The 26,398-nt window shown below is 38.5% G+C and overlaps 1 protein-coding gene across 2 annotated transcripts in view; it reads right to left on the bottom strand.

Annotated features, from left to right (window-relative positions):
* The window catches only part of LOC127643853 (mastermind-like protein 3), a 157,174-nt gene that overhangs the window by 49,958 nt on the left and 80,818 nt on the right, over nucleotides 1–26,398 (bottom strand). For both annotated transcript variants that reach the window (XM_052126769.1, XM_052126770.1), the window contains exon 2: nucleotides 7,463–9,040. In XM_052126769.1, the coding sequence (XP_051982729.1) occupies nucleotides 7,463–9,040 (1,578 nt within the window). The remainder of the gene's footprint in view (nucleotides 1–7,462; nucleotides 9,041–26,398) is intronic.

Below are 26,398 nucleotides of genomic sequence, written 5' to 3'. Positions count from 1 at the left end.
GTTCTTAACCTACATTTTTGCAAAATTATTTTTATGTGGTTCATTGTACATATCATTGCAGTTTCCTGGTGAAATGAACACTAGAGCTGTTATGACAACAACAATTTAAGTTCCTTTCACACAAATCACGAGTAAAACAGCAGATTATCTGTTCATAAACACGTACTTTTCGACCTGTTCCTCACACGATGCTATCTTATGACATCAAAACACTTACTATAATGCCTCATCTGTTAGGGAGAAAAGTTTCTCTTTTAGCACCACTCAGTGGAGACTGAAATTGTGTAAAAATAATTGTAGCTTGTTGCCGTGTTTATTTGCACATACACATGCCCTTGGCTGCAGGCCTGTTAAGGACACCAACCAGCTTGAGCATTTCTCTTAACATTACTCTACCAATCTCTGGTGGACATGCAGCCTTTCATTGACAAGAGCACACACAGCCATGAGCTTTAGTCCAGAAACAGCCACTAAACTCTCAATACTGAAACTCTTTCTGTGAGCTAATTCATGGCTGTGTCAATATAGTTCAGTGCAGAGATGTTGACTAGAGGCCCCCTGTGAATATGCAACAGATAAGCATTCATAATAATGGGACATCAAGTGGAGAAAATATTGTTACATTTGGGAATTGTGTGTGTGTTTACAAACTCTCTATACAACTAGTTGCTAAAACGTTGCTGTAGCTGCCCTCTTTCCTTGTTGACACACACAAGTGCACACAAATGCCTTTGTTTAGGCAGCGCAGCAACGGTTGGTGGTGGTTTTGTCTGGTGTCTGTGTTGTCAAGGATACTACGGGAGCGTGCAGTGTGCTTCGGGCCCCCCCCTTCTCCTCTCCTTGCTCACTCCTGCAGGATCTGAGAGCAACTCGGCTCAATCACTGACGTGTGTGTGTGTGTGTGTGTGTGTCTCTGATGTAGAGGGGGTTTTGAAGAAAAGAAATACCTCTCTTTCCTGTGAATAAAGGGAGGTGGGGGAAGGGGAGAGGACAGGAGCAGTGGGGTGGTCTTTTTATGATTTCTCTGAATCTCCAACTATGTTTGAGGTTTATTCCACAAGACTTGGCACTTCCATGGCACATGAAAGGTCTACATCATACAGCGAGAACTCTAGAAATAGGTCAGCATATTGCGGTCATTATAAATAAATTCAAGAGATGAGAGAGTTCTAAATACCACGAGTCTACATCAAAATGACAAAAACACATAGTGTTGGTTTTTGATAATTGTTCACACTTAGGGTTAAGGGCTTGTTAGAGGCTCTGAGCCATATATAGGGATATCATAGATATTGCTAGAATGCCAGATAGCCCTTTACCACCGACATGGTTCGGAGGTGGGTTCCTGGGCCTGTGCGAATTCTTGAACTCTTCCGCACGTTTCCATCACTGTAAAGGCTGGGTTCCCCAACGGCCCCCAAAACTTGCTGGTGTCTACACAGGAGGGGGGGCGGAGGGTGTGAATACTGTATGTTTAGTCACCAAGTAGTTTTCCAAACAACAACAGTAGCTACCGTCTGCAGCAAGGAGTATTATTTCAATCTATACCAACCATAAAAACCCCACAAAAATGATAAACATTGAAAGTGTTCAGGAAATACGGAGGAAACGAGCGCTCTACTTGTGGAGATCCAAGATAAATTGCACTGGAAAAAAAAGTTTACGAGGAGAACTGTAAGAGAAGATGCACGCCGGCTGCAATCTGACAACTGACCAAATCATACACAAATACACATTTTTAAAGAGAGTACCAGAAGCATAAGAGACCCATGCAAATGTGGCAGTGGAGGGATAAACGATGACTTGGACTCTTTGCTCACACACAGATCATCCAGCTAACTAACCGGGGCATTGAAATCATTCTTGCTGGAGATAAACACCGAATCGCTGGTGTCTTCTGCAGCTGATCTTGGTAATTCATTATATTTGTCAACTTTGTTAGCTTTCTGAACACTCTTCTCATCCTATTATGTGCATTGTTTTGTTCAGTAAGGGAAATACTCAATTAGTATTCTAATTAACATCTGCTAAACATCATAAAATGATCAGATTTTCAAACATTGCACAAGTTGTGTATTGCAGATGAGAATACAACCTAAAAATACGTCTTCCAGATGTAAACACACACATCAAATAGACATCTGGGCGAGGCATGTGTGCTATTAGGTTGTATCTAAACGACAGCTACATAAAGCCACACACATATTTATCAGCTAACAAGTCAATTAAACTGAAGAGCAAAACTAGAGTATTGCCCAATAAGTTCAGCTAAGTGTTTTCCCTAGGATTTTTTTCAGCAGCAGTGCTGTTGTGTGTTCTTCCACGAGCCCGCAACGCAAGACCTGTATTTACACGCAGTGGTGGATGATTGTTTAAAAATGACCTTCGAATCATTATAGATGGATTATTCATGTTCGCCTTGTCATATGTGTGTTTATTTACTCGGAGCTTTATACACTTGAAAAAAATGTACACTGGCAGCCAAACGTTTGGCATAATGTACAGATTTTGCTATTATGGAAAGAAATTAGTACTTTTATTCACCAAAGTGGCATTCAGCTGATCACAGTGTATAGTCAGGACATCAACAACGTGAAAAATTACTATTACAATTTGAAATAAATGTTCAGAACTTCTTAAACTTCTTCAAAGTGTTCACACAAAAAATCCTCCATGTGCAACAATGACAGCTTTGCAGATCTTTGGCATTCTAGCTGTCAGTTTGTCCAGATACTCAGGTGACATTTCACCCCACACTTTCTGTAGCACATGCCATAGGTGTTGCGGTCTTGTCAGGCACTTCTCATACAACTTACAGTCTAGCTGATCCGACAAAAGCTCAATGGGGTTAAGATCCATAACACTCTTTTCCAATGATCTGTTGTCCAATGTCTGTGTTTCTTTGCCCACTCTAACATTTCCTTTTTTTTCTGTTTGAGAAGTTGCATTTTCTTTGCAATTCTTCCCATAAGGACTGCACACCTGAGTCTTCTCTTTGCTGTTGTACATGAAATTGGTGTTGAGCGGGTAGAATTCAATGAAGCTGTCAGCTGAGGACATGTGAGGCGTCTAATTCTCAATCTAGAGACTCAATCTAGATGTACTTATCCTCTTGTTTAACTGTACATCTGGTCTTCCACATCTAATTCTGTCCTTGTTAGAGCCAGTTGTCCTTTGTTTTTAAAGACTGTAGTGTACAACTTTGTATGAAATCTTCAGTTTTTTGGCAATTTCAATCATTGTATAGGATAAATTCCTCAAAAACAATGATTGACTGACGAGTTTCTAGAGAAAGCCGTTTCTTTTTTGCCATTTTGACCTAATATTGACCTTAAGACATGCCAGTCTATTGCATACTGTGGCAACTCAAAAGCAAACACAGACAATGTTAAGCTTCATTTAATGAACCAAATGGCTTTCAACTGTGTTTGATATAATGGCAAGTGATTTTCTAGTACCAAATCATGATAACTCATGGATAAGGCATTGGAGTAATTGCTGCTTGAAATGGGGCCTGTCTAGATTTGATCAAAAATTAAATTTTTCAAATAGTGATATCCTGACTATACTTTGTGATCAGCTAAATTTCACTTTGGAAAAGTGGAATTTTTAAAGAACCAATTTCCTTCCAAAACAGTAAAATCTGTACATTATTCCAAACTTTTGGCCGCCAGTGTATAAATACGTTTTGTCCTTAATTAAAAACAAAAAAGCAACTAATAATAATAGTGACATAACATTATTATATATTATGTTGCTGAAATGACAACACATTGACTTAGGATGCAACAGTAATGTCTGTTAATTTTTTTTATTTATATACACCTCATTTGTGTATACTTATTTGGGACTCCTACTAATTAAGATCATTCATGTCTTTCAATTTCTGAAGGTAAACAAAGTCAACTTTTTCCTACAAATCAAAGAGCAGATTCTAAAAAAGATTTTACACAGTAGAAAACTGATTGCTTGGTCCACTATAATTATGAAAAATTGCTATTGTTCTTCCATAGTTTCAACAGTGATATTTGTTATGCCACTGGCAATCACTGGTAAAACCAATGATGATAGTTAACTTTTTTTTTTTAATGAGAAGACAAACTATAAATTTAGAAAATATGAAAATAAAATAGAAACTTTTTTTAAATTGAGTTTGGGCTATATAACTAATATACAAATATTTTGTATGAATATGCCACATTTCTGCTAAAATACCATCGTTAACACAGTAAGTGTTGTTAACCAAGGTACATTTTTACTAGGATGGTGATGTGTGGAGTTTACAGCCTTCTGTGCTTGACACAATGTTTTTATAGTTTTTTTTCTGGTCCGCGTTCTTTATAATTGTGAGCCGTCAAATATGGTTTTAAACTTGTATAATCACCAAGACACTAATAGTTTTCACAGAGGTTTTCAACAGTCAAATTCAAATGGATTCCATGTCTCACGTAGCGCTTCTCGCAGCGCTGTTTGTAATGACTACTTTGTAGTCGCACCGGTGCGACCTCTAACAAAACGTAATCACACCGATGGGAAAATGGTCACTAAATGCAACCATTTATTCACAGTTTGGAGAGCTATTTTAATTTTATTTCTACTGCCCTTGCCAAAGAAATTATCCAAGTAATAGACTTTCCACTTGGAGAGGTAGGCAAGTCTACCTTGTCGACTATCCTGCTTCTCTGTTATATACATACAAGTGCATGCATTTGTGTGTATATATGATGGGGACCCTTTCACTTCATCCCAGCCATACTCAACATACTGGGGCTTGCAAGTGTTACATTGCATCAAGAATATTACTGAAAATGTAAAATTTCAGTAGCGGTGCTCATAATTCAAGAATAGCAGTGTGTTGAATACATATAGGGAAATACATATAGAGAGTTGCTACACTCTAAATGAATTATCCAATCAAAAACTTGACACTCCTCAACTCCAAATGAGAGTTTGCGCACCCAGAGTTTCAAGGCACAGTCTAACCTTTTCTTCTGTTAATTCTGAAAGCATGCAATCCATAATTTGACACAGAATCATAAACAACTATTACATATTGTTATCTACAACCATTTAATATTTTTTAATAATCAAATATGCCATTACAATTCATCTTAAGTTTATTATTTTGGTGTAATTTGGTTAAGATACTTCCAATTTTATGAAATGCATTCGCTGGGGTTAGCATTGTAACATCAATAACGTGCATTTAGGAGGTTGCAAAAATATGGAGCAGAAATGTCTCTTTTTTATGTTATTCATTAATTACCTAAACTCATTCCTCTCACTGAACCTTTAATCTCTTTTTACACATTTTCCATAATTCTTTTACTTAATATCTTCATTTTCTCCCAATCTCTCTTTTTCTGTCCCTCTACCTCTCTTTGCTTTTTCTGCAGCATTTTCCTCAGGCTCCAAAAGAAGCAGCCATCATAAATCTGCCCCTTTATTGCTTCTGAGGAAAGAGAGAGACCAGGAAGAGCGGGAAGGGAGGGGAGATGCAGGAGAGGAAAAAAGAGGAGAAAAGGGGTGGAGGAATATCTCATTTTAGAGCAAGAGCTACATAAACCCAGTGATACAGATGTATAAAATGAAAAGATGAGAGAGAAGGTTTCTGGGAGGGGCTGAGGATGTCACCATTAATGAGAATAATTTACCGTTCAAAAGCTAGCAAACTCGAGACCTCTCTGTAACTGAGACCACCACCATCACCCATCCAATAACAAAGGCAATTCAACACTTTTGGGCTGAGATACAATGAAATCTTTACGCAAATAGTAGCTACAAAACGGTGCTAAATGATATTATCATGCAACAAATAATTAAAAAATTTACAAATGTATTAGTTGGGGATTAAAGGCCAGTGGTTACCACCTTCAGGTAAAAGGCAGTGACATTTGAGTTAACAGAAATGATCATTTGAACATCCTCAATCATGGAAACTGAAAGAAGAGAGGTTAATATCCTTTTTCCATGAGATGTTTAATACGAGAGAAAGGGATTTGGTGGCCACAGGGACATCGGGCGCTAGTGCATATGCATAAATATATTAGAGTTGATATAGTCGATTTCCTATTCCAAGAGCTAGCTGTTGCTCAGGGTAACAGGCGCCATTACATCCCACTGCACAACACGGACATAAAATATAGAATTATGGGTGAGGAATTATCGGTTTGACTCATAGTATGTCTCTAGGCATAGTAGGCAAACAGTCCAATGCTAAAGTGTTATCTTGCCTTAATCTTTCTGGATCAAAATGAAAAAGGTGCAAACAAAATGGATGACATTTTGAAAATGGCAATCAGTTTTAGTAAAATGATGGCAAGCATAAAATGTACCATTGAGGCAGTCAAAACTATTTCAAAAAACGCAATATTAACACAAACACCACACTAAGCATTGCTGGCAGAGCTCTAAAAAGGACACTAACTGTACAGCTCACGGACAACTCAAAGAGATGACTGCAAATTTTTTGAAGATTAGCTCTCAAATATTCAATTTACAAACAACAATTGTAGCCCTGGGTAGGGTTGCACCAGCTGTGTGTAAGGTCTCACTTAAGTTGAGATGTAAAGTTCCCGCTAAGGGCTAAGTAACTACTAATTCATTTGTAACTAAGTTGCTTAATTTGGTTGCACCAACTGTTCTTAAGGCAAGACTTAACAGGTAGGTCATAAGCTCTCCGACATGTAAAGTGTAGTCAAAAAATATGATGTTTACTCGTATTGATCCAATAAGCAGCCTTCAAATTTGCATGCAGAAGTGTTAAAAAACTGTTAATTTTATTTTTATCTTGTTATGGTTTATGTTCAAACCTTGTTTGCGCATGTAACTGTCAGCTGTAATATATGATATCCCCACTGAAATACGATACTGAAACAAGATTTCATTATTGGTATATTTAGCCTATGTAAATAACAATATTCAATAACTGTATCTAAAACAAATAAGAGCAATAAATAAATAAATACTAATACCACAGGCTGGAAAAATATACATTTATTAAATGTAAAATCGTATATATTTTGTATATGTTGAATCCTGACACTGGGTGGCATACACAGGAATGTGTGCCATTAGATTGGTTTCATGCTGAAGAGGTACGTTTTTTACATAATGTTTTCTACCATAAATGCAAACGAGTGTAAATGCCAACATTATGTAAGTCGAAAGGACTGAAGCCTGTCAACCAAAACATGAGCTCATTGATGTCTTTAAATGAGTCTGCTTTTTTATTCCATCCATTACTCATGGTTGGATTCTTCCGTAAATATTTAGTTTATACGTTGGGTTACGTTCTAACTAAGATTAATGGTGCAACGCTCACATATTTAGCAGTGCGTAAATTGCGACTTAGTGCTCATTAACTTACGTATAGCTGGTGCAACTGGTCCCTGGTGCATAAAGCTCATTACTTAGCCTTCTCTTGCTATAAAATTTAGCAAATACAATGCTATGATCTTACCTGTACATGCTGCTGCATAGTGCCATATGGCAAGCCTTGACTCAGCACTTTTTGTTTGATCAACATCATCCTCTTCTGTTCCTCATTTAGATGGGCTGTCTGGCTGGGTATTGGACCTGGAACTTGTGGTGGGGCACCCCCTTGCCCTGCAGCACCCTGCATATACGGCATCATCGGGTTTTTAGCTGGATTGGCCATGGGAGGCGTCATCCGCTGACTCATGTGGTCTACTCCACTAAAATGGGTCAGCGGCTTGGTGTTGTTATAAGAAAGCTGCTTACTGAGGTTGTTTTGGGCAGCCAAGTTATTAGATTGCTGCTGCGGCTGCTGGTTGAGCATATTCATGTGGTTCTGTGGGAGGTAGTTGTTCATGCTTGGTGTTTTTGGCCCCATTGTGCTGCTGGTATTGAAAGCCTGTGGATACATCATGGGGCTATTTGGTTTGTCTGGGTTAAAGGGTCCACTGTATGGGCTTGTTGGTGCTCCTGCAGGTGACCAGCTTGCTGTCTGGGACTGCTGTTGGTGCTTCTGTTGGATAAGTTTGGCACGTTGCTGTTGTTGGGCAGCCATTTGCTTAAGCTGCTCGGCCGGGGAAAGTTCAGAGTTTGGTACAACGGGCCCACCTCCACCTGCAGTTCCTCCTCCAGGGCCCACTGCTGTTCCTTGTGTTGATACCACAGGGCCAACACCAGGACCTGCATTCATCATATATCCATTCCCAGGTCTTAAGGCCTGCGTCTGAGCCTGGGTAGGTGTTTGTGGAGACCGGGCCACACAGTTTGCGGGCGATCCTGATGGCATTCCAACTGCTGGTGACTGCTGCAAGGGTTGCTGGGGTGGTGTACCATTGGCAGCAGTTGCAAAAGGGGGACCAGAGGAAGATGGCCGCACCTGAGGTGAGCCCATGGGTATCTGGCCACTCTGTGGTTGTGGTGTATTGTTGGGTCCCGTAGCTACAGGGTTTAGTGCTAGGTCTTGTGCAAGCTGCGTTTGTTCTGTTGTGGCCCGTGTGAAGTCACTAACTTCCTTCTTCTCCTCAAAGTCCTCATTGAAGAGGTCATGCATGTCATCTTCAGGCACTGTGTTTGCCAGCTCATCAATCAGTTCTTGCCATTCCTGGTCATTCAGATTGATGTCAGAAAACAGCTTGTTCTGATTTGAAAGCGATGTATCCGAGGATTCTATTCCACCAGCATCGTCCAAAGGCTCTTGTTTCATGTCCTTTAATAGGCTAAAGCCATCGTCCAAATCCAATGAACCATTCAGTTTAATGTCGGGCATTCCACCGTTCTTGCCTAAATCCTCAGGTCGTCCGGTAATATGGTTAGTACCAGCATTGCCATTGCCGGTTCCATTGTTTGTGGAGGCATTGTTGTTGCCCAAGGGCAAGGTAGGTTTGATGTCCATTTGATGTAGTGGGGAAATGGGAGGGAGGCTTCCCAGAGAGTCCATTCCAGTGCATCCTTCCTTACGTAGTCTCTTTGTTGTGGGAGAGTAGCTCCCATCACTGAGCCCATTTTGGTCACCATTTAATGGAGACCGGGCACTGTCCAATTTCCTCTTCACTGTCTCCTGGAGCTGTGTGAGAGAAAGTAAAAGAGACAGAGAGAGGGAAAAATAACAGTTAGGTCTCTTCAGGTTTATATAAGAACAACAAATTTTCTGAAGATTGTTGTCCGAGACTCACAACATCCTATAGGGTTACCTAGTGAAGCAGTTTCTGGATGTAAAAATAGCCAGGGGTTGTAGAAATCAAATAATTATTTACTTTTTTAAATAGAAAAGGCAGGTAAAATTGGTTTACAGTCCAGACAGCAAAAGTGTACATGCGTAATAGGTCCTTGATATTAAAACACTCCATAATGAAACATGTTTGGTGCCAGTGATCATCACATTACTGTGATTTCATGTAAAAGATTTCAACAAACATTAAAAATGAGCTACTCTTATGATACTACTGAGAGAACCTTCTGACTGAAAGCACTTTACAGCAGGTACTTTTGCGAGTTGATTTGTGAGGCAGAGTGTTTTTTGAGCAGTGGTGCTTTTAAGGAAATTAAATAAGAGATGCAACATCTCATATAGGGTATTAGTGTGATCATTCAGCATCTGTATACTTTTTAATTGTACAGTTAAAAAGTAGCTTAACCTTTAAAAAGTAGATCAACATGACCCACACATTTTTATTCTTTTGCAATCTGTCTAGCTGTTGTTGAACACTAGAAACACCTAAAGAATAACTAGTCGTTTAAACAACCCACAGTTTTTTTTTACATGTTGAAGTATGTAGATTTACAAATTCCTATTCCACAAACATACAAACTTCATCACTTAACTGAAAATTAACTGAGAATAAAATGGTGACAAACTTCATTCATCACCTTGTCACCACCGAGAGAGAGAGAGAGAGAGAGAGAGAGAGAGAGAGAGAGAGAGAAAGGGAAATTAACTGACAGTTGACAAAATTTGATTGTTCACACATAGGCACACTCTCATCCCATGATGCTCTCCTGCTTAATTTGTCCAAGCCATTAAGCAGAGTCTAAGCTACAACTTACAAGCATGCTAGAGACAAAAACATATGTACACACAAGCCAACAGAGGTAAGGGATGAGTGACATACATTAAAAATGCCATCAAAATTGCTGTGAGAGATTAATGCAATGTTATCAATAGGGCTGGGAGATAAAATTATCTCAATGTTTATCAGAAAAAAAAAAAAAAAAGAGATATCCTCGATCAAACCTTTGATTCATTTTCTATATTTAGCCTATGTTTTACATCTAGAACAGGGGTGTTCATTACATCAATTGTGATAGCAAGAGCACCACTGGTTGGTTGGTCTAGATAAAATATAAAAGAATGACTTTTATTTCCTGGCGTCTGTAACTATGCAGTGTTTGATTGACAGACAGCTAATGTTTGTGCACTTTACATGCACCTATATGGTCAAATACACTTCAGAGTAGGGCTGGGTATCGAGTTCGAAACCTTTTAGGCACCGACCGAATTGCCTCTAAACAATAAGAGTAGCAAAAAATGTCTTGTCGTTCGGTTCCAAATTTCGATACCTATGGGGTTAATCTAGTCAACGTCAGTGATAAGCATATAAGCATGCTAGATGTGCCCAAATCGAAAAGTGCCGGTGATTGGCTGTGTTTAGGCATCAAGGCAAAACACTAGTTTACGCCGGTTATGGCCAGAGCTCACACCTGGGGCTGTTGTGCCTATGCGTCCCAACCCCCATAGATGTAAAATATGTGGAAAAGATCAAAAGTGTGGCTACATTTCACCAGGCTCGATGCCAACAGTGTGCGATGCAATATTTGCAACAAGATAATTGCTGCCAAGACCGGCAACACGACAAATCTGATGAAGCACTTGACAGTGCACGGAATAAACTTAAAAGCAGAAAGTTGCTCCGTCTTCGAATGCAAGAAGACCGAGCTGGTGCGGTCATCCTATCAGCATCCTCCTGCCACAGAGCTTCCTTGAACATGCCCACCACACAAGTCCTCCTCCAAAACTACTGATGAACGCAGGCGTCATTATGACAGGGACTCCGACAGGTAAGGTTAAAGTTTTGCAAACAAAATCGGCTAACTTGTAGTGTGGTACATGCTTGTGTACTTGTTAAATTAACGTTTCTGTGCATGGTGACATAGTCCTATAAACTGGGACCTATGTAACGTTAGATATTAATTGGATGTATGGCTATAAATAGCTAGCTAAATCGATGCTAAAAATGCTTTAAGGTTGACAGTAACTGATCAAGTTTCACCCACATTAAACTAGTCATCTTGTTAAACCGTACTTATCCTTAGGGTTGGCTGAATTAACAGTTTAGCTTTCTTGTTTTTGTTTTTTCCTCTTCACATTAATGTTATAGCCTCTGCCCCTGCCGACCCTGGCATGAGGAGTCCAGAAGGCTCAGGAGATGAGTCTTTGTGTCTGTATAAAAAGTCAACAAACTGAAAAAATAAAACCAAAGTTTTTTTGAGGTAATGTTTGTAATCTTGTTAAAACAGATTGCATAAAATTGGTATCGAAAAAAGTATCGTTTAGGAACCAGTATCGAAGTCAATATATCCTATTCCTTATATATTGCAGCTCAGTACTCAATACTCACTACTCATGAGTACTTTTAAATGAGCTACTCGTTTACTCTAACTTGAGTAGTTTTTAGGCAGGTACTTTTACTCTACTCACACTACATTTTATGGGAAGTAACAGTACTTCTACTAGAGTATGATTTTTCAGTACTCTTTCCACCCCTGAATAATATACCAGAATTAGGGAGGAATAAGAACCACAGCCATTTGTAAATACTCTCTATAATATGTTGACAAAACTGGGAATTAAGTGTTTCAGAAGTTGTTCCTCAAATAATTTACTAAGAATTCCATTCTGCCACTTTGCAGACAGTCCCTGTTCTTGCTCCTATTGCAGGGCTGTGTGGTGGGGAATGAATAACATCAAATATTGACTCGGAAAAAGTGTGATATATGCCTCTTCAGAGGTGAGGACAGAAAAGAAAGTGAAAAGCTTTTCTCATCATCATCTCTCATCTTTCCGTTTGTGCTAATGATTCTGACAGTGAACACATAATAGTGTGTTAATTCATTGTGGGGCAGTGGTTGAGGCTCAGGGTTACTGAAGGTTGGGGGTTCAAACCCCAGCACCACCAAGATGGTTGGGCCCTTGAGCAAGGCACTTAACTCCAGGTTGCTCTGGGGGGATTGTCCCTGTAATAAGTGCACTGTAAGTTGCTTTGGATAAAAGCGTCTGCCAAATGCATAAATGTAAATGTAATCTGCCAAATGCATAAATGTAAATGTTATAGAGGTAATTTTGTCACTAATGTTCTACGCTCTGTTTAATGCAAAAACGCACGCACGCATGCGTGCGTAGTGACAAAATTTCCCCATACACAATAGCAGGATCCCACCCACCTTCTTTACGTATCCTAGTGGACGTCAATGTGTGTGTGTATCTCTGTGTGTGTGTGTGCGTACGTGTTAGAAATCTCACACACATGCTACTTCACCTGAAACATGTCAAATGAGATTCTGAAACAACAAGATTCATGGATCTTCTCCCCAGCTCTCCTCTGAGGCAATATGTCTACTCCCCCTCCCTCTGGCTCTCTCTGCATTCCTCCCTCCATCTCTCTCTCTGTCTGTCTTTCTCTACATAACCACAAGAACAGCAAGATCATGATCGCAAACAAGAAAGAACAATGTTTGCTGGCTAGCTTTATGCAAAAAGAGATAAGCATGATACAATTGGTCTGTTGTCGTTTATATATGTAAGGGGCCGTTCACACAGGTTGTGTTCTTGCATAAAAAAAGCAACAGAAAGTGGAACAGAATATAACAAAACGCAGGTGTCACCAGAATTAGCAAGACACCAAATAAACAGTGAGATATGTCGCAATGGTCAAAAACATCAGCCTAGTACATGTTTACATAGAAGAACAATTAAAAAAAAAGCAGCAAAGATGCACACAAGAATACATATTGTGTGAACGACCGCTAAGACTGTTACAATGTCTGGCTATGCTTAGCCGACACATTAGCCATACAAAATAAAAGCAATGCAAATGTGAATGAAAAATTAAATGTGCACCTTGCAGTCATGTTGACTGTAGATCTGCGCGAGGTCTCATTTTTCATTGTTACACCTCTGCCGTGTGCAACAGCTAAGAGGGTTGTCAAGGCAACCGTTGTCAGGATGCCTGTCAATATTCGTGGTGTTTATCATGTCATAAAGATGATTAGGCTGAGTGTCACTCATGTGGAGGGAGTGAGTGACTGACGGATGAGAGAGAGAGAGAAAGAAATAAAGAGACAGTGATGGAAAAATGTGGCTCAGACAGAACACAATGCTATGTTCAGAATACTACCATACACCTCTTACGATTTCTGTAGTATATAGAATGTATACTGTGCACAGAATACACATTTTCTGCACGTGTATTACATTTGCTAAAATGCAGACTGCTGAAAGTTAAGACATTTTTCCACAAAATGTTCATTTTTATTTTTGAGATGCTTCGTGATGAGGTAATATGACAACTATGTAGCCTACTACATCTTTTGAAACGTTTATTGTGGAATAATGCCTATCATTTCAATTACTAATAAATCATTTTAGGGAGTGTGCAGTGGATACAATGCAGTACACACTACTAACTTTTTGTCTGAAATCGCATCGATTTGGCTACTTTTACACCTCCCATCCACACTAAAACGGCATTTTCCTCCACTGAAAATGGAACATTTAAAAAACACTCTCTATAACAACATAATTGGGAAAATTATGATGTTACCAAACTGAAAACAGAGTTTACAAATGAAAACAGATTAGTGTAGATGCAAACTTAGGCCAAGTCCACAATAAAACGCATCAATTTTGCTACATTTTGGCCTTCGATCCACACTGAGGTTATGTTTTTGTCCTTTTCTGAAACACTCTACCAAGTGGATTCATTTGAAAATATCATCTTCAAGTATAGTGTGGACAGGGAAAATTGAGACGTTTTAAATCGATTTTTTATCGAAAGTTATTTGTTGTCATGTGGCGCAGTCATGTGATTCAATCAACGCAAAGCAAACTAGATGGCGGCCCATGTTGAAGCAAAATTGTTGTTCTTGCTATACACTTTGATAGCGCTGTTAAGGATAAATGTTCCTTTGTACAACCTTTACATTGCATTCCTTCAAAGGTGATGGAAAGTTTACTTGGAATTGCTGTCCGCCGGCAAAGCAGGTGGACAATTGATTTCAGACCATATATGGAAATGATGCAAAGCCACACTTCTTCCTTGTGTTTTCCTGCATGAACAGGAATGCTCTATTTTCACAAATTTCAGTAAGGACCAGCAACTTTTGGAAAATGTTTGAAAACGGCAGTGTGGACTGAAAGCATTTAGAAAATGCCATTTTCACATTTATCCGGATTAATGTGGACACTGCCTAATACGTTTTACGGAAAGAAAGTGTGTGTGTGTGTGTGTGTGTGTGTGTGTGTGTGTGTGTGTGTGTAGAGAGGGAGGCTGATGTTTGTTTTTCTCCATTTCACTGCCAATTAAAGTGTTCAGTGGCTCACTCAAACACACTCCCTCTTTCCTGCTCTCTTCACAGTCACCATGTGAGAGAGCAGAGCACACGGATGAAGGGAGGAAGAGAAATACAAGAGGGAGGGAGGGAAAGACACAAGAGCTCTTCAGACAGATGGTAATGCTTTCAAGTGACTGGAGAGAGAGAGAGAGAGAGAGAGAGAGAGAGAGAGAGAGAGAGAGAGGATAGAGAGAGCATGGAGTGAACCACCAAGGTGCAGTTGTTATAGCAACCTCCTGATCCTGAAGCTCCTCCCCCCAGCTCATGGGCAGAGTACATTGGACACTTCTGCCAATAATCTTGCACTTTCTCTCTAGTGGTCTTCCGCCCTAATGTTTTCTTTCCTCTTTCATGTTCTATGCCTACCTTTTGCTTTTCGCTCATCTATTGTCATGCTATCACATTTTGTCTCCTGTTCTTTATTTATCTATTTACTTTTCTTTCTCAACGTATGGGAGGTGATTGTCACGAAACCTGTCAAGAGAATGACTTGGTCATATTTAACCCCAAATCTATAAAAAAAAAAAAATAAAACAAATAATATTGAATTATATTTTGCTTAAAGAAAATGTAGCCTATTTTTAGGCACATTAAGATTTTTGGCATTGTGACATTATTTTCAGTGCACTTAGGTATATTTTTCTTTTCAATTTTCATAAACGTGTCCAGACGTTTTATTATTCACTTATGATTCTCATTAATGCAAACAGAGACATTTTTGACTGTATTTCAGTTAAAAAGATGCTTTTGTCCAATATTTTGTAAATTAAAATGAGCAAAAATAAAAAGGCAGTACCAAGAGAGTATGCAGTACTACTTTGATGTATACATACTGCTGTCAGTCGATTTGAATATTTAGGGCCCTATTTTAAGTGCGCAAGCGCTAAGCGCAGCACAATGTCTTAACTCATAAGCGCAAAGTCAATGGGCATGGCCATCAAGTACTGGTGTTTTCATGCAAGCATGCACTAAGTGTAGGCGCAAGTGGGTTTGGCAAAATCAAGCACGCAAAGTGCTAATCTGTTCAATGGAGGTTCTTCTCCGGCACCGTCTCCGTCCTACTATACAGTCCATTCCCTATCAAGCACCACAGATATAAACAAAGACAGTACATTCATAAGAAGTTGGAAGTGTAAATGGACTGCATGCAATGAAATGGAAGAATAAAAATATGGATTTACATTATTTTGTGTATCCTTGTTAAATGGGACACTTTCCTTTTATATGCATGGAAAATGTGGTTCAGGATATGGATGTAGGCTTGGTTAAATTACAGAGAATGTAAGTATTATTAATAATTTTCATCTACTAACAAATCATGGCTAGTATGAACAGTGATTGTATCGGCACACACTTCACTTCTACACACACCCACAGTTTACGAGCCTACACCCACAGTAGCGCAAACATTCTTGCCCATGACTATTTGTGCTTTGCTCTGCCACGAAAATTGCACTTAAAATTAGCACACTCACGAAAATTGGACAAGACATTGCGTCTAGATGTAGTGCACTGTTCTGCGCTTTGCGCACTCATGAAAATAGAGCCCTTAAGCAGAATTTCAAAGTGCTGAAATTTGACTCTGTATATACTTTCCTGTCTAAATGTATTTAGTTCTCTCTTAGAAAATATATATATTTTTTAGCAATAATATTTTATTAACATTTTCCAAACAAAGCATTTCACATATTCCCCATACGTACAAAGACAGAAATGCACTAAAATGGCTACAATTCAAGTAACATTAACATTTCCCAAAGCCTAAAGTAGGAGATTGACTAATTGAAATAATTGGTAATAAATTAATAAATAATAATAAATTGATCACATGCGTAAAAGTGTTAATTGAAATAATAGGCTATTTCATTCTTTTCAGGTTGCGGAATGAAAATATTATAAGAACAATCTTTTTCAAATTGTGTTAATGAGAATTGAGGGTAAAAATTTTTACACCCTCCACAATGACTATTTCACCTTATTGTGCCCATGGAGTGTAAAGGGCTGAACCTATCAAAACCATAAAAGAATGTAAAATTGTGTCTTTCCCTAATTCATAGTTTGGGACAAATCAGTCTATGGTTAATCAGAACATAACATTATTGCTGATTGAAAAAGTGCAAGGACTAGCAGCATTGCCAGATAACCTTGTCTGAGATTCACTGATATTCAGAAAGATGTGACAGTGGATTTCCATGCTATGAACTACAGTCGTATGTGTAAACGCAGACAGGCAGATACACACAATCAGACAACAACAGGTCTTAACTGACCTCGAAACACATGCCTCAGGCTCTGCAAGGCTCGTGTGTACAGCATGTGTTGGAGGCTAATCCAAATGTGTTTCTATATGTGTGTGTGTGTTTAATCCTCAAGCGTTATTATCACAACATCCCTTCTCATATGCATTTTAATAGAAAGGTTATTCCTTTTATAGTGATGTACAGCTTCCGAATATTAAATATGTTGAGATGAGTTTGAAATGCACTTTATGTTGATACATGTAGCGTAATAGTGCAGGTATTAAGTTAAAATGTTGATTTAGTAATTAGAGAAAAAAAATAGTTCAGGACCCTGGTGAAAATTTACCATGGTTTTACTAGAGTAATTTTGTAGTAAACATGACTGTTCTCACCATTGTTTTCCAAGAAGAAATAATAGCTTTAATACAATTAAGCATGGTTTTATAACAGTAATAATGTGGTTTCCATATAGTAACCATGATTTTACTGTATATTGTAACCATGACAGTAACCATGTTGATTTTGTGGTTACTATGATTAGTATGGTTATTATTATTATGGTTACTGTTGTAAAACAATGATTGTTATTGCCTGTTGAATAGAGCACTCTTTGGATTTGGCAGTAGTATTTTTTTTCTGAACAAAGCAAATACCGAACTGTGACCCTAAAACAGTGACAAATTCGAACCATTACACACCTAAAATAGATCCAGAAAAGACTAAACCAATCACACATCAGCATGCAAATATTACAATGACGATGTCACGGTTGCTTAGATTTTGAATGCTGAACATTCCATCAATGCAAGTCAATTGGACATTTTCAAACATTATTGTTGAAATTTATTAGGTATAACTTTTGTAGTGCTGCAACTAGGGCTGTATGATAATGGAATTTGGCTGACGGTTAATTGTCATAAAATAATTGCAATAATTGTCTGTTTTTGGGTTATGCCACGATAAATTCACAATTAATTGTTATATAAATTGTCATATTTCTTAAGGTGCATGTGTGCTTCATACATTTTAAGAAGTAATTTTTCCATATTTATCTTAATATACAAAACAAATAATAAAATATGGATGTATAATTTCCTTTTAAGGCTTTAGAAACTTATGAATGATATGAAAAATTATTTTTACATTTACATTGTTGTTTTTGGAACTTGTATAAAAAGTTATATTTTATTTCTTTATTAAAAAATATAATTTAAAATATATTTTTAATTGTATTTAACATTATTTTATACAATGCAATAGTAAACTATTTCTTTCCTAATTGCTTCACTTTCATACGTTATTTTAACGCTCTTTGATTAAACGCACGAGTCACACCATTCACTGCATTTATATATTCGCTTAAAATTCCATTATTTCTGCATTAAAATGAGATTGGAATTTGAAGAGCACAATAATTGCTTATAACTGTGGTTAGATTAAATAACCTCGATCAGATGATTATTTAATAATCACAACATGCCTAGCTGCAACTAATGATTAAATGGAAGAAATAATCGAAGATTAATTGATTAATTGGTTAAAAAAGCACAATTTGATTTCCTGTATTTTATTAAAATGTATTTATAAAAGAAAATGTAAAAAGATTTTAAGTTATAGGCCTACATTGTAAACAAAACATTATCATGCAAACACCTTTCTTCACGATTGTAAAGTGATGTCATTGATGGAGTCTCTCTGTGTACACCGCAAACATCCGACTAATCCATAATGAAATCGTGTCAATTATATTTACAATCGATTTTAGCGATTAGTGGTTTCAGGACAAAAATGTTGCAGCCAGGTAGCACATCTAAGGTTTAAGTTATCTACAAATCAAAGTTTCAATAGAGTTTGTCTTAAATTACAGTACAATAATATAGTGCTGCCTTGCAGGTTCTTTAATAACTAGCTTACAATTGTCTTTAACTTGTCAAAAGTTGCATTGCATGATGACTTTTGCATTGTTGCAAACTACACATGTTATACATGCTTGAAATAGTGTTGTAGAGAAACTTTGGAATGTTGCGGGTTAGCTGAAAAATGCATTACCTCACTCCTTTCTCTTTCTCTCTCTCTTTTCTACCTCTCGCTCACTCTATACCTTATAGATTCCTGTCTGTGGGACACAGAGGTTAAAAAATATCTTGCATCCCAGTACCGTGTTTTTGTGAGTGTGTGTGTGGTGCCAGTAAGTGTGAAAATGGAAGGAGTACCCACTGGCTAACACTAAAATAATAAGATATTAATGAGGGAGGGAGAGAGAGAGAGAGAGAGAGACAGGAGGGGGAGGACAGGAGCAGAAGAAAAGAGGGAGGAGAAAGAGGGGGTATGGAGAGTCAGCACATGAGGCTTCCGCTTGTTGAGCAACACCGCCTCCTCCTAAACACTGCTAAATACTCGCTCTCTCTCTCTTGCTCGCTCCATCACTGTTAATGGCAGCCTGTTTAAACACTGGCTGAGTGAGTGTGTGTGTGTGTGTGTGTGTGCACTGTAGCGCCTGGGTGCATGTTAAACACAGTCCCTGCAATCCTACTCCAATCCAATAAAGCCTTCAGCAGCCCTGCCAGCAGAGACAATTACTGCACCTCACCCAGAGAAAATCAGAGATAGAGAGGCCTGACGGAGAGAGGAAGACAGAGAGAACAGGAAGTATGAAGAATGATGGAGGCAAGACAAAGAGTGGTGAACACTCATCACAATAAACTTCTCAATCACCTGTTCATTAGTCATGTTGACTCCGGACTAAGCTCCACCCACTCATTGCATGTCCTCACATTATATAAAATTTCTAGTCATCCATTTATCACTCTGTAATAGGAGTCTGATGGTAGTTAGTTTGACCTGCACAGTATGTCTTGCATATATGCAATTAATTCAACAGGTACTGTAGCTACACAGCCTTTGAGTTTGAAAGAAAACAAACAATATGTTTGAAAGAAAATGGCCAACTAAAGACCTTTTCACACCAAGAAAGAAATTAAAAAGCAAGGCCAAATTGAAAACCATAAAACTATTCACACCAAGACCAACACAAAATATAGTTTGAACTGAACATAAAAGTAAATTTACTCTGGTACAGTAGGTGGAATATACCACAGGTTAAATGAAAAAATCCAAACACCCATACAACAAAAGAACAAAGGACAAGTGAAGATCTACATAAAGGTTTGTGAACTGACCAAAAGACTGACCCAAAAGCTTATACTGTATCTTATTGGTCTGTCTTCATATAGGCCTAAGTGGATAGTGTCCAAAGGAAATGTATTGTTTCTACTGTAAATCAAGTCTTGTTCAAAACGAACATTTACACCTGATTCAGATCATTGGATGCATTGCTGTCAATCTGAACCAAGTAATAAAACAGTATTCAGTGCTTGAAAGAAGTATAGACAAAAAAAACAAAATGGGTAAAGTCTCAATCACATAAATGTGCGTAAATATCTAGGAGAAGCTCATCTAAATCTTTACTATCAAAGCTGATAATTTTGTAGAAGTTAATTGGCACGTTGGACTATGAGCTGCTCTTCCAAGCCATTCAATGAAATTATTTGTTGATTGTAATATATACTGAATGGAGGGGCCATCAATTTAAAATCAGATCACAGCTGATCCGGTCAATATGGATGCATAATCCAGACTACAGATTTTATAGCAACTGGATAATCAAGGATAATCCCACACAACATAACACAACATCCACATTCTTGCAGACAAATAAATATATACACATATTGCTAAGACGGCCTCACTGCAAAATTCGATGTAAAAGGGGGTTGAAATCTGGCCATATCAAGCCCCTCTCAAAAGATAGACGTATTATTGAACAAAGTTGATCGTACTGGAAATCAGCATGTTGCTTCCGAATGTTCATGTAACCTGAAATCAACCCTCTTCTGCCGAAGTACTGACAAGCACTCACCCCATTCAGAAATGTTTGCATCAATTCAAATTTTAACGTTTACTATCTCCCGTGGAGTTACTGACAGTGCGTTGCAAGAGCAACCTCTGAGAAACAGGTTCTGGTCCCAAAGAAACAAAGTAGTAGTCGTATTCACATAAACAATGCTGAGCATGATTCTGAGGTTCCATTTTCACTCTAAAATGTATTTTTTACTCTACTGACTGTTAGGTTTAGGGTGGGGGTTAGGATTAATAAAATATGCATTCTTGTTGACTTTTACATCTCTTAGTATTACGTCATTTTAAAACTAAATATACAACATCTTTTTGGCATCACTCTGTGGACATTTTGACAGAAAATGGTTAAGCAGAGACCGTTTCAGCAGCAAAACGTTCAACTTTCTGTAGCCAAATTCACAGTGCGATCAGTCTGTACTGACATCATGGGATCAAGTAATGAAAAGGAGAGATGGATTGCCACTTTTTTATTGACAGATATCAAAACTCCCCTTTCCCAAATTGTACTTGATGTGGACTTGCCGTCTTAAGGTGCGTACACACTGCCAGCGACATCGCGCGGGACAGCGACTCAATACCATTCATTTTTAATGCGAGTACAGCGACTTCCGGCGACACGAGCTGTCGCGACCATTGGCGCTAGATGTGGGCGTATCCAGCGTAGCGACAAAGTTGAGAAAAGTTCAACTTTGGAGCGACTAACGGAAGCGACAGCCAATAGGAGAGAAGACGGGAGAGCTCACGTGATCCTTCTCTCTCTCTCAGCTCCTGCAGTAACGGAAAGACGGATGAAAGGCTAATTCTTGCTGTTAGAAATGTTCCAGTGCTCTATGATATGTCTCTTCCCACGTACAAGGACATTTTTAAGAAAAATACTGCGTGGAAAGGTGTATCTGAGATCGCGGGGATTTTATGGACCCAGACAGACCGGCATTTGCATTTGCGCTGCAAATAAACAGCCGCTCTGGCAAACAGCTCGCCTTGTTTCTCATTCATCTTTGATATAAAGCATTTCATGTACTGATTCCATTTATATTTAGTATTTTCCCTCCAAAATGTTTGTTTTTAGTGGCAAGAAAAGAGATTCGCTGTCAACAGCAATGGAATGGCATCCGTGAATGTCATTTATAAACGTTACTAGGCAACCAGTAGTGGGAACACCCACTAGCGACTTCACCGCCAGCCACTGGCGACCTGCAGCGATTAAGTCGCTGGCAGTGTGTACGCACCTTTAGGCTTCACTTGTGTGTCGATGAAGTCCAAAAGAACTTAGGGTGTACCATTTTTCATTTACTATTTATTTATTTGTATTATTACGAAGGGTGTTCACAAGCACCCCTTTGTGGCAGTGATGCCCTCTTGCCAAACCCACACTACATTTCACACCAATTGTCTATGTGGATGTAAAAAAATTATGGACTTCAAGGGCAAGGAGGACAGTAAGGGCTGAAAGTGACATTTGGGACAGGACCAGAGACAGCATAAATTTTGCATGAAATTATGGTGGAGGATAAGGGGGAACAGGACCCGTTACTGGCCAAATGTGAACCTGCATCACCCACAAAAGCAACCCAGCTCAGTGTGTCTGGTGCAGGTTTGCTAATCAGTACATCACAGCTATGACATCTTCAAATCTGTTTGAGTAGGTTTTATTGGCCTGTGTATATCATCACATCTATATTCTAATGGTGTTTTAGTGTCTAATTGTGCAGTAATTAGCATCAAATTTACAGGTTAAATTCCTCACATATATAGGGGGAGGGTTACAGACACCCCCACAATGGCTCTTATTTCTTTAATCACCCTTCTCACGCCATTCACCTTCCTCTAATTAAGGCAGGAAATTAAAGATACATCACTGAGTTATCTTTTTGACCACTTTGTAAGGATGACTATGCAAAAGTGCATATTTTCCCAAATCGACTAGTCAATGGATTGCTTCAACGACTACAACTAATTTGTCTTAAGGAAGCACACATTGACCTCACTAAATGACTAGTAGGTTGTTGAATGATCATTTGACTACTTGACCATCGTGACCAATTCCTATTTGCAAGTCACCCCTCTCCCCAATGACCCATCTCTTTATGCAACCTACTTCACTGTTTATATCTTTCCATCCTCTTTCGCTATCCCTCCATCTCAAAATGATCTTTTTGGTGTTTGGGGGGAATGTGGATGGGCGAAGGAAGAAAGAAAGTGAGGAGAGGAGGGGCATGTGTCTGCTGTCCTCTGTAAATCAGGCCGGCCATTTGCCTGTCCCTTTTGCCTCTTTCCACCACCTCCCTCCCTCTCTACTCTCACACGGACATCGGGCTCAAGGCAGAGGGAAAGTCATAAAACAGGTTAAGAGGGTGAGAGAGAGAGACAGAGAGAGAGAGAGAGAGAGAGAGAGAGAGAGAGAGAGAGAAAAGCAATAGGAAAGGAAGGGAAAGAAAGGACAGAGTAAACCAATACTGTTGAAGTTATGGTGCATTAAAAGAAAAAGGGATGCAATGCAGCTAATACAGAGCTCTAAAGGCCCGATATACTTCATGCAAAATTGAAGAACGAATGTGTTCTAGCCAAAATCTAGCCAAAAAGAAGGTATTTTTTGGATTCTTTTCCGTAATTCGTAACAGCTCGTCTGGGAGAACTTTTTGAAAAATTCTTTCCAGCTGCTAAACACCTTCTTATTGCCATTGTTCCACTTCATCATAGGTGTGACCTGGAGCTCCACCTACCTTAGGCTGACAGCTAATTTTGTTCACGTTGTTTAGTCAGTCAAGTTCATTCAACATGAACAACAAATGCACCTACATCTGTATGATAATTTGCTTTCCAAGACCATGTCATGCAAAACAATGGGACTACAAAAGGGAACAAATCTACTTAAATACTCTCAAGTGCTGAACTGCCCAAAGATCATAATTATTTTGTCATTATTCTGCACATTAAAACGTTTACACACATCTTTGCAATAGTATATGTGTCATCATAAATTACAATAACAGGGTGTAACTGCCACATATTATGGGAGCATACAGCGTGTTAGCTGCCGAAGAATGAAGCAGCACAGCTCCGGAAGAATATCAGGGCCTTAATAGTCTATTGTCATCCATCTTAAAGAATTAAAATAGGGAACATACTAAATTCAACATAAAAAAGTGTTTTAAAAAAATGTCCAATGTCAATACCACAGCCAAAACTAATAAGCAAATGAACACACTCCTTTACTTAATTTAAATATTAATATAAATATTAACAATATAAATGGCATGTGGCCTTCAAGCATTTCTCAATTAAGTAACCGTGATTTAAGTTAAGAGACGGTAATTATTTAAGCAAACAGACAGTAATAAAGAAATTAAGAGTACTTATGTGTTTTCTTTTATTGTTTTCTTAATATTTTTTTTTTATTAATATTAATAACATAATAGAAAGTGGCAGGTATATTATACCCTATTTACACTACAAAGGCCAGAAATGAAAATTAAATAACTGCACCTCTAAAACTTAAATCCCTCTTATTTGTTAACCTCCACCTGTCATATAGATGACTTTTCACGATCCAATCGATTTTTGATGGGTAAACTCAAGTCCTGCTCACTTTTTATCTCATTGAATACTTGCAATCATTCAAACTATGGACGTAAAATGGGTTTTGAATGTCATTGAGCATGTTAACATGCACACTAATACCAAAAATCAGCTCATTAAAAAAATCAGACAATGCCAAAAAAAACACAAAAACATTTACATGAGTCTTGAAATGATTTGATTATTCTCAGCTTTTGATATCAAAACATAAACAGGCATGCACACAACACTTATTCACAATGTATAAGCGGGTAGGAATGCCAGTAAAAGGTCTGAATATACAAAGTGAAATCGAGGCCATGTAAATGCCTTAAACTGTTCGATGTGCCAAAAGCTCTTTGCTTAAACCGTTTAGAACCTTACCTCAATAAATGAAAACCGTTTACGGCGCTTACATAACCTAACATGTTGTCAGATTATTAAGCATAATCAGTGTTGTAATCAGTGAATTAAAACACAGTAATTGACAAATAAAACCACACATTCCTTTTTAATGTGCAGAATGGATTGAAATATTGAAGCATTTTGCCTTTCTTAATAACACTGTATAACTTTAATATGTTTAAAACTGTGGCTTAATTATGTCAGCTGCAGATGGTGCTTATTTGAGGGTGATATCTGGGTTTGCCCCCTCAGGGTGGCACAGGGTGGCTTTGACTTGGTGCCATTCAGGCCAGGAGCAAAGGGGGAGAGTGAGAGAAAGAAAGAGAGAAAACGAAAGGAGGGTGTCCCTACTCGGCTCGGCAGCCAGATGGTCTGGTCACCACGGCGGCATTGTGCTCGCCAGGAGGTGCTTTGATACTGTAGCGTGGGTCTGTGTGCATGTGTACAATGCCCTTCTTTATTATACATGTAGTCCTTTTATGTTTCCCTAAACATCTCTTGTCTTTTCAGAGCAAAATATCTTGTTATATTTGTATGTGCATGTGTGAGCAGGGCTCCATAATAAGGATGGCTAGCTGACCAGGGGCTAGGTGAGGTGTCGTCACTACATTTTATATTCACTCATCTTCTATGTGTGTTGTTAGGCCGCATTAACTTTCTGTGATGTTTTGAATTTAGTTGTTCACGTAATCTACCTGGCTAACATGAAAGAGTTTTTCATTCACGTTAACCATACTATAAGATTATCACAAAGCAGTTGTAGTGTGCATGTTTCGTTTTGCTCGCGGTGAAAAGTGTATACTTTGAAAGGCAACATGGTCAACTGGCATGTAGAAAAACTGCTATACTCAGGCCTTATGAAGCATCATTAGAAATGGGTTTGAAATTAAAACAAATCATATGCCATCACTTCCAGCAAAGGTGTGCTAATGAATATTGCTTAATGGGTCATCATCATCATGAAAAACTGAGGGGGACGGGGGGAGAGAGAGAGAGAGACAGAGAGGGACTGAGTGTGTGATTACCAGCATCTGTTTCAGTGATAAACATTAATGCTGCAGCTGTTAGATCAACTCTATTCCTCAGCTGTAGTGTCACAAATGGTGGAGTGATGCTGCCTAACGGACGTGCTACTGGAATTATTTCACTCGGGTTCAAAAGTGTTATGTTATCAGAGAGAGCACATTGAGGATGCCAGTTTCAATCTTGTATATTTCTTGGGGAACTCTTTATTTTGACACAGACTCAGAAAGTGTTCTCTCCTCCGGCATATATTGAAAGTTTACATCTTCTCCCAACATAAATCAGGTAGGCGCTCAGAGCGCATTTGATTACTCCATGTGTTGCGACTCTCAGCAGTGATCAGTAATAATGCTGAAGCTGTTAGTTTAACTGTATTTCTTAGATATAGTGTGGTAGTAATCGGAGCGATCATGGAGTGAGAGAAACTCTCTGTTGACTGACAACACACAGTAAGCTCAACTCGCTTAAAGCACACACAAGATAGTATTTTGTCACCACCTGCTGGCTCAAATATTTAATGTCACAGGAATGAAAGAAAAAAATAATTTACATATCTTGCTGCTTTTAAACATCTGCACTGCTTTTACATGATTGGAATGCGTCAAACACAAGCACATTCAAACAAATAGCAAAGAGTACCAGTGCTGATGGTGAGCTATCAGCACTCTTGG

Source organism: Xyrauchen texanus, chromosome 5 (genome assembly GCF_025860055.1).
Source record: "Xyrauchen texanus isolate HMW12.3.18 chromosome 5, RBS_HiC_50CHRs, whole genome shotgun sequence".
Classification (NCBI taxonomy): Eukaryota; Metazoa; Chordata; class Actinopteri; order Cypriniformes; family Catostomidae; genus Xyrauchen; species Xyrauchen texanus.
Note: the sequence above shows the minus strand (reverse complement) of the source record. Positions and strands in the feature narration are given on the sequence as shown.